The sequence below is a fragment of the Blennius ocellaris genome, assembly GCF_963422515.1.
Source record: "Blennius ocellaris genome assembly, chromosome: 2".
Lineage (NCBI taxonomy): Eukaryota > Metazoa > Chordata > Actinopteri > Blenniiformes > Blenniidae > Blennius > Blennius ocellaris.
In genome coordinates, this window is record NC_137651.1 from 29,274,588 (window position 1) to 29,284,297 (window position 9,710).

The following is a 9,710-nucleotide window of genomic DNA, read 5'->3' on the forward strand; positions in this document are numbered from 1 at the left end:
CCAAGAAAGTTCAACACATCGAACAAGTATAATGATACTAAACAATGCATCAGTCCTCAGTGGCAAAAAAACCAAAACAAACAAAAAAAAACCACAAGGATGTTGGTGCTGTTTGTTTCCATTTGACTGGAAATGTCTCAGATTTAATTAAATGAAACATTGAAAATAAGGTACCATGTTTAAAAAGAGCTTCTTCTAATTGCATCACATTTCATGTATATTGGACTGACGAGCGTGACACTGTGACATACCAGCAACCTGTCCAGGGTGGATCCTGGCCTCGCCCACAGTAGCTGGGATCGGCTCCAGAACCCCCGACCCTGAATTGGATAAGCAGAATACAAGATGGAGGGATGGACGAGGAGCATGAAGCAATGGATTTGATGAGCCTTGATTGTAGTTACCCCCTTCATTCATTACATGAGTAAATAAACACCAGACAGGAATGTTAACATGTGCTCATCATTGGTTCTGTTATGTCAGAAGGAGGGAGGTTTCCATTCCGCTTCTCATTCTCCTTCAGCTCTGTGGCGCCACCTGCTGGTGTTTGTGGCAGCTGCCGGTGTTTCACTTTGAACACGTCCCACCTCTCAGACAGCAGGTTTCTATTGAAGAGCTCAGACGTCAGGTAGGAGAAGAGCAAGATGGAGACCAGACCAGACACCATGGAGATGGTCTTAACCGGAGAGTACTGGACGTAGACGCCCTCCTCCAGAGTGCATCCTGGGAAATGGAGGATGACGGGCAGTCCCAGAGATTTGTTTCCACTGAGGAGTCGTACCCCCAGTCCCACCAGAAGGCCTATAAGAGCCCCGTAAGCATTGGACACTTTAGAAAAGAGGACACAGACGAGTTGAGGGAAGGTGAGGATGTATGCCACTTCGGCTCCAAGAAACCAGAAGAGCACGATGCTGTTTTTCAGGTTGGTCAGAAATGTTCCAGCCACACCCACCACAACCACAACAGCACGGATCACCCACAGGGTCTCCCTGTCTGATGCCTGGGGAGAAAACAATGAATTATAAACCAGATGTTCATTCATTCATTCTGTCAAATCATCCTCATTGGCTCCTCTCCATACAGCAAAACCATTGAATGGGGAATTGGGTACTGTAGTCGTAAGAAGAAGCAGTTTAGTTGGATTCTAGATCAGCTCACCTTTGGTCTCAGGAGGTTCTTGTAGATGTTGTTGGTGAAAACTGAAGCAGCAGAAAGCAAAGCAGAGTCAGTTGACGACATGACGGCGGCAGCCACACATCCGATACCGATGATGGAGACGAAGGTCGGGGTGAGGTGCTGCAGGGCGATGGGCAGGACCAGAGCTGCTTCCCCACGGTCGTATGGAGACGGAGAACCATAGGAGGTCATGTTCCAGTCTGAAGGACGGAAGCAGGAGAATGATTCGACTGATAGACCTAAAATGGTTAATTCATTCATCGTCTATCCAACTTGGCCTGCATACGGTCCCAGTGGCAGTATGGAGAGACAATCAGCCCGGACACCCCTGTCTTCCCCCAACACGTCTGAAGGACATCAAGCTTCTGGAAGACCATTCAAGAGATGTCATTTCTCCTGGTAGTTTGGACCGGGCTGAGGGGCTGAGTCGGATGTCCTTGGTTCAGTTAGAGGACACCAGTGGATCTCTGAGCCGTTGTCCTGAACCACTTTAGCTGTCTCCTTTTACTGTGAAGGACCAATGGCTCCACCACGAGTCCTGACACTTGTGTCCACAATCTCGTTCTTTCAGTCTTGGTGGAACACGGTGGCACTGAGTAGGTGGAGCAGGATCAGTAGGCTGGGGGAGCCAGAGTCTTCTGCTCTCAGGAGGTTATTTAAAACTCTGTCAGAGCAGTCTTTGTGCTGTCGGAGGGTCTCAAACCTGATTGAAACGTCCGAGGACGTTGTTGGGATCGGAGATGTCCTTGAATCTGCAGGGTGATGACCTTTTCCAGAATCTTCGTCAGAAAGGGAGAGTTTGAGAGAGGGTGCTTGTTTGAGAGGAGCTCTGGATCCAGGTTGTGCTTCTTTAATATGGATCTGATTGCTGCAGTTTGAGGGAGGGCGGTACTTGACCAGTTGACATTGAGCACTAACACAATAGAAAAGGAATATTGTGACTCAGATCAGGGATCCACTACCAGATGTGTGCTGTTTGATATTAGAGGCTGTAACATGGGAGACTTTATTCACTTGCACAGAGAATTGATTTGTAAACGAGTCTCTATGCAGACATCATCATTATATAACTGTATGAATTCATTACTGATGAGTTGTAGATGGCTGCTTGATGGAAACTGCTGATCAAGTTGAAAATCTTCTCATTCATCTTCTACGCCCCTATTAAGAAACCGGGAAACACTTTGATCTTCTGCCTCAGCAGGAGCCTCCAGAGGGACAATTTTTCAAAATGACATTAGATCTTACTTGACCATAACGCAGACACAATTTTTCACAATTGACTTCAGTAGGTAAAGCTGTTGATTACCTGTAGACGACACGGCCGCCCCGAGCAGTACGAGAGGAATCATAAACACAAGCAGGATGAAAGCAGCAACAAAGCATGTGAGCTTGGCCGTCGCAGCAGAAGAAGACGACAAGATTCTCTGGTGGATGATCTGTTGTCCCAGACTGCCCAGTCCCTTCAAAACAAAACGCAGTAAATGAAAAATTAAATCTGCTGATTTTCTTCCTTAAATTTAGTTTTGAAGTGTCAGAAACACAAATGACATGAGCTGTCCTACTGCAGTGTGATTGTTGGAGATGATATTACTTGACTCAGTTGACTCAGCTTACCAAGAAGCAGAACTCATCAATCAGTAACCATGTCTTTCTAACGTCTGGTGTGCCAATCCATGGAGAGTGTAAAGAGTTGTTCAGCAGAGTCTGGCTGATGTTCACGGTGTGAGGGTTCATCATGACGAAGGGAACACAGACAACCTGTAGGAAAAAGACAAGGAACAATAAATACACAGAACCTGTGAGGTTTTCTTTCTAACCCTCCTTGAAACGTATCAGATTATATAGAAATATACTTCAGTTGGCAGGGTTAGGGTTTGGATAAGCCTAACCCTAACCTACCCCTAACCCTTCCACCAGCCTTGCCAGGGGGCAAGGATACTGAATGATTTGTCGTTCCTTTCTTTCCTCCTCTTCTTCTTCTTCCGCCTAAATAAAGCCACATTTGACCTCTTCACCATGCTCCCTCCATCTCAATGATGTCACTGTAACTGCACCTTTGGAGAACATTGTTCTGTAATTCACAGCATTGAGACACTAGATTTCAATTCAACTTTGGCCAGTTAACCTGCATGTCCTTGCTTTAAAAATAAAAGCTCCAAACTCCTTCAAATTAATAGTCTTCATTTTGTAAAACCTTCCAAATGGATATTACGTGGTTAGCAAGGCTGGGGCCTTTATAATAAAAGCCCTAATCTCCTTCAAAAAAAACTTTTGGAAAGGCCATCATTTAGAAAATGATGGCCCTTCCTGCAAAAATAGCAGAAACACTGAACAAGATGTAGTTTATTAGTTTGGCCACTAGTGGGTGCTGTAATGACACCACACACAAACACACACACACACACACACACACACACACACACACACACACACACACACACACACACACACACACACACACACACACACACACACACACACACACACACACACACACACACACACTACTCCAGCAGCCTTTACCAAGCTGATGAAGATGAGGACGAGCTGTATGACATCAGTGTAGGCCACCGAGTAGAGGCCTCCCAGCAGGGTGTAGACCACGGCCACGGCAGCAGAGATCCAGATGCAGACGGAGAAGGACACATCCAGGACCACACTCATGGTTCCTCCTGTCAGACACCGTCAGGATTGGTCCACAGCACAGCAGCCAATGAGCATCACAGTAACGCCAGTATAAAGCCTCGTTTACACCACGACGTTTCAAGTGAAAACTCAGTGTTTTGATCTCAGAAAGGTTTCAAGTTTACACGGCAACATTCTAAAAACAAAGTCTGTTTCCATAGAAACGGTTAAAACATGATGGCAGAAAGGTTGCAGTTTTCATGGTGGGCCACTGGTTGGTGCTGGGGCTTTTTGTTTTAGTGAAGCAAACACACACACACACACACACACACACACACACACACACACACACACACACACACACACACACACACACACACACACACACACACACACACACACACACACACACACACACACACACACACACACAGACACACGATGAGCTCTAAACATTAACACTGGAAGAACACAGCCTTTCTCGTAGACAGACCAGATTGTTATTACAGCAACTGTCAAAATAAAACTACCAAATCCCAGGAGAATGTATTTTTACCAAGTGCAATCAGTGTTGCTGGTACCCAGGTCACATCCACCATAAGTGAAAGCAGACTCAGTCCAGCTGCAGCGATTTTTCCATATTTCAAGTGAAACGGATCCATCACGGTGACACATTTCATGTCTCTCATCGGCTTCGCAAAGAACAAACCACCTGAGGAGAAAAGTGCAACAGATGGAGACAAAAAGTATATAGTGTTTTTGAAGATGTAGATATCAAACACTGATAAAAAAAAAATACATAATAACTTGTCAGGCATTGATCCTTTCCATTAATCTGCTTTCTTTGCAGAAACACAAACCAACATCTGAGCAGAAAATGTTCCTTGTTTGTCATGGTGTGTTTGGAAGAACTCGTCAAGTCTCTTCTGTTTTGATTGTTTCTCAAATCCAGATGAGCAGTAACCTGGCAGATATGACTGTAACTCTTACCAACAATGAACCCCAAACTGTATGCAGTGAACATGATGAGTGTCCAGATCAGTCCCATTGACGGCGTGTACATCATCTCCACAGTGCCAACAAGCAGACCTCCTCCGACCCACGTGGCTGAGAGATGGATCACAAAACACAGAATCACTGAATAAATAACAGCCAAACAACTAAATACTCACCAGCTTCCAATGTTCCTCTATCCAGGGTTGAGGGATAAAAAGTATCAGTAATAAAATTATTGGCAGGACAGAGGCCTATTCACAGTAACTGCTATCAAACAAACTGCTTTCAGTACATTGGTGAAGTTCAAAAGGTACTGAAAACATTAGATAATGTCCTGTTACTTTAATGTACTCTGACTTCAGCTAAAGCAGATTATAGAGCATCTTCCTCCTCTAACATCTGATTATAGAGCATCTTCCTCCCCTAACATCAGATTATAGAGCATCTTCCTCCTCTGACACCAGGTTATAGAGCATCTTCCTCCTCTGACACCAGATTATAGAGCATCTTCCTCCTCTAACATCTGATTATAGAGCATCTTCCTCCTCAAGCATCTGATTATAGAGCATCTTCCTCCTCTGACACCAGGTTATAGAGCATCTTCCTCCTCTGACACCAGATTATAGAGCATCTTCCTCCTCTGACATCAGACTATAGAGCATCTTCCTCCTCTAACATATGATTATAGAGCATCTTCCTCCTCTGACACCAGATTATAGAGCATATTCCTCCCCTAACATCAGATTATAGAGCATCTTCCTCCTCTGACATCAGACTATAGAGCATCTTCCTCCTCTGACATCAGGTTATAGAGCATATTTCTCCTCTAACATCAGATTATAGAGCATCCTCCTCCTCTATCATCAGATTATAGAGCATCTTCCTCCTCTGACACCAGATTATAGAGCATCTTCCTCCTCTAACATCAAATTATAGAGCATCTTCCTCCTCTGACACCAGGTTATAGAGCATCTTCCTCATCTAACATCAGATTATAGAGCATCTTCCTCCTCTGACACCAGATTATAGAGCATCTCCCTCCTCTGACACCAGATTATAGAGCATCTTCCTCCTCTGACACCAGATTATAGAGCATCTCCCTCCTCTGACACCAGATTATAGAGCATCTTCCTCCTCTAACATCAGATTATAGAGCATCAAAGCCGTCAGACTTTACTTCAGACACTCGTGGCCTCAGAGGAATGACTTTCCTCCAGTAGGACCCCATTATAACTCACACTAAACATTTCTGGAAGAGAGCAGATGGCAGCCTTTGTCTCTTGCTGAAAAGGCCATGTTTTATTGAATTATAGTGTTTAATCGTCTCGTTTAGCAGGTCCTTGTCCCGCTGCTCATCTGCTCACTTTGTCAATAGTTTCCGTTCAGCCATAATTAGCACTTTTTCCAAGTGTTGGATCAGGGTGGTTTCTTTCTCCATCTGAGATCTGGTATTCTGAGAAGTTAGCAACCTGGAAACCAACGTTAGCTCTGCCGCACACAGACACAGGGTCTGCATGCTAATCTTTATTTACTAACTTGTTTCTAACAACCTACACATTTCACATCAAAGACAACATCACACATGGAACTGAACACCATCTGATGGCTCCAGACGTTTTACAAAGCGAATCACATTCACATCAACTCATTTTATTCTGGGCTTTTTAACAGAGACACACAGGAAGCAGTCGTTCGTCTCACTGCTACGACTCTTTGGGTATGTCCAAAATGCTCCACCTTTCCCTGTGGATGACTTCATGGGGTTAAGCAAAGGCATTACAAGCTGTAGAAATACCATTGCATAAACTGAACTGAATTGTAAAGTGTGCTAAAAATAGACACAAGCAGGTTCCTCTCCTTTCCTCATGTGTCCTCAAGAGCTGTATGCAACAAGTACATTTCTCAACTGTGAGATTAATAAAGGCGATCTTATCTTATCTTATCTTATCAGTTTGCTGCGTTCCAAAAAACACCATGACTAACATCATACATCAACATAATTCAAACACAATTATGCAAATGAAGGTTTAATGAGTGGACTCACACCTTCTCAAGTATGTAGCAACAAGCCTGATACCAAACAGTGGAAAACTTTCAGAAGTAATAGATTACACCCTGGACATGAGCCAGTTTGCATTAACTCCACCCAGTAAGGTCACAGGCTCTTATGTAGATGTAGGAGGCAGTTTAAAGTCATGAAAGTAGATATTTTTTCTCACAATCATATTGGAAGGAAAGATTAAAGTACAGATATCTAAAATACTTTCATATTATTGGCTGTAGAAATACTTCATTAATTTATTGTCACGTCTGTTCAAAACTGAAAAATACACAGGAATTCGACTGAAAATGTTCTTGTCATTACCCTGAGTGATATCTGACTACACTGCAGGAGAGTCACAAAGACGAGGGTTCGATTCCACTGCGTGTCTCAAGCTGTTTGACTTTGAATTTGTCTTTTTGAACTTCCTTTCATGTTGAATATGAGGAAGGACCTGGAGGTGAAATGTGCGTCACCTTGCAGTCCTTCTGTTTCTCTGCAGTAGTTTGATTTTCTTCTCAATCTCATCCAGATACTTTGTGATTACTCAGTGGGTAATGAAATCCCAGCGTTAGCGTGGCGCTCACCTGTCATGGTGAAGATCCCCACCAGCCAGCCGATGCCTCGGTTCCCCAGCAGGGCCATCTCCATCCCAGTGGCTGCACTCTTCTTCTGCTCCCGTCTGGACTTGAAGGAGGCCCAGATGCCGGTCCCGAGGACCAGCAGGTAGAAGACCGCCATCACCACGGCACCGGGGACGTTGACGGCCATGATGGACCACCGCAGACTGTCTGAGGTGTGACTGACTGAACAAGTGACTGCTGGTGGTGAACATTTAAGTTATCAGGGAACAAATCCTCCCTCATCTGAGCTAATCAGTCTGGTCAAACCGGTTGTTGTTTGTCGTGTAGAGATTTAAACCATATTGCCCAATGCAGTAGTGCTTAGAGATATGTGGAGAGAAAATCATACTTACTTATGTAATGGTGCCTAAAATGTTTTATATGCGGAAGCTGTATAATATAAACAAAGTAATAAATCTGTCATATATGTTGGGACCTGTGTCAGAGTGATGATGTCGTGGCCTACGTCTGTGCTGTGTTTATCTTTCTTTCTTTATTAGTATATTTCCAGAGGATCGTACACATTAATGGACCCTCAGTAGTCACTTTATGTAAATGCACCAGATTTAGCCATGGGCTACTTTATATCCATAGTCCTCGTACATTCAAGACAACAACAATTATTTAAAAACAAACATGGACATAGAGTATATACCCTATTTACAACCACCCCTGTGAAATAAACAAATTTCCCAGTCAATAACATTTAATCAGGTCTTACAATTGATCACAAGATTGATTAGCCTTTAACCAGAGTTTCAGTTCTTTTTCAAATGCAGTAAAAGTGGAAGATTCTCTAATGGTAATTGGAAGATTAATCCAGCTTGTTAACCCTTTCAATGAAATGGTGTTTTGTCCAGGTATTGCATCCATGGCAATGTTGTTGTTTTTTAAAGGGATGCTCTGCCAACGGTTCTAATCGTGAAATAAGCAGGGCCAAATAAGCTTCAGTGACCCTCAGAGGAATACGACACCATTAAATGACCCAAAAGAGGGAAAATCCCAGTGGAGGGTCTTTCTAAAGGAGACGTTTGAAGACATGTTTAGTTCCAAATGTGTGTTGTAGGTTCCAAAAATAACATAAAAGGCATGATGCCAAAGGTAATACAGCAGACCAGAGAAGGGAAGTGAGGTAGAATCAAACACTGTGTCGTCAGTCTTGGACCAAGCAGAGACTCTGAATTCTGCTGGTTCTTAGGAGTAAAACTCATTTGCATCCAAGTCCAGCTTCTCATCTGATTTGTGCTTCGAGGTTGAGTTATTTACCAGCAGTGTTGGAGAGTTAGAGACAAATGCTAGTGGGATCACCTGTCAACTCATGTGGCCCAGAACAACACACCTGATTGGCACCACGGCAGTAGCTTCATTATTTCCTCCAACTCTTTGAACTCAGAGCAGTATTGAGTAGAGATACACATGGTTTTAATATTTAGGGTGTCAGTGGAGTGATATCAGCACCGGGGTAATATGGGCCCTCCTGTTGGTGATGGTCAAGAGTCTCGCAGCTGAGCTTTGGATGAACTGCAACCGAGCCAGCTCTGTTTTGTTGAGGCACGTGAAGAGGCTGCTGCAGTAGTCCAGGTGTCATTTTGAGCTCCTCTCTCGATATCACGGACCTGAGATTGGCGATGTGACACAACTGTTTTTTACCAGCTGTCTACAATGTTGCTCCAGTGACAATAACGAGTCAAAGGTCACCCCTAAATTCCTCAGCTTTGTTTCGACTGAAAGGCTCAGGTACTGTTTGATAGCATCTCTTATCAAAGTAAATGAAAATGTAAAAAAACAAGTTTGCCTAGGTTTTCAACAGTACAACTCTCTCTCTCTCTCTCTCTCTCTCTCTCTCTCTCTCTCTCTCTCTCTCTCTCTCTCTCTCTCTCTCTCTCTCTCTCTCTCTCTCTCTCTCTCTCTCTCTCCCTCTCGCTCTCTCTCTCTCTCAAATGACTCATTGTGTAAGATTGAAGAGCAACCTGCTCTCCCACATAAAGCCATCATCACCCCGACACACGTTATCATGCAGTTCTGAATGCATCACTCAGATCCTGCAGTTAAAACCAAACCAACATGGCGGCTCAGAGACAAATCTTCTCTTTTATTAGTGAAACAGTTCAGAAAAATGTGTTTCTGAAAACATTTGAAGTGAGAGCTGTTCAGTTGAAAAGTTACAATGCAGGTGAGGGGGCGTGGCCTTAGAGTTTGACAGCTTCTTCTCGGAGTATGAACTCTCCTGCCAACAAGAATTATTT

At 43.8% G+C, this 9,710-nt stretch overlaps 1 protein-coding gene across 1 annotated transcript; it reads right to left on the reverse strand.

The window, feature by feature from the left end:
* Positions 1-409: 409 nt before the first annotated feature.
* On the reverse strand, positions 410-7,612 carry LOC308141109 (high-affinity choline transporter 1-like; the record flags this gene model as incomplete). Its single annotated transcript, XM_080511123.1, has 8 exons — positions 410-1,000; positions 1,159-1,376; positions 2,486-2,639; positions 2,794-2,937; positions 3,703-3,843; positions 4,386-4,516; positions 4,795-4,911; positions 7,429-7,612. 8 exons carry the CDS (start codon positions 7,610-7,612, stop codon positions 449-451), a joined length of 1,641 nt encoding a protein of 546 aa, XP_080367249.1. The 3' UTR covers positions 410-448.
* Between the last annotated feature and the right edge of the window lie 2,098 nt (positions 7,613-9,710).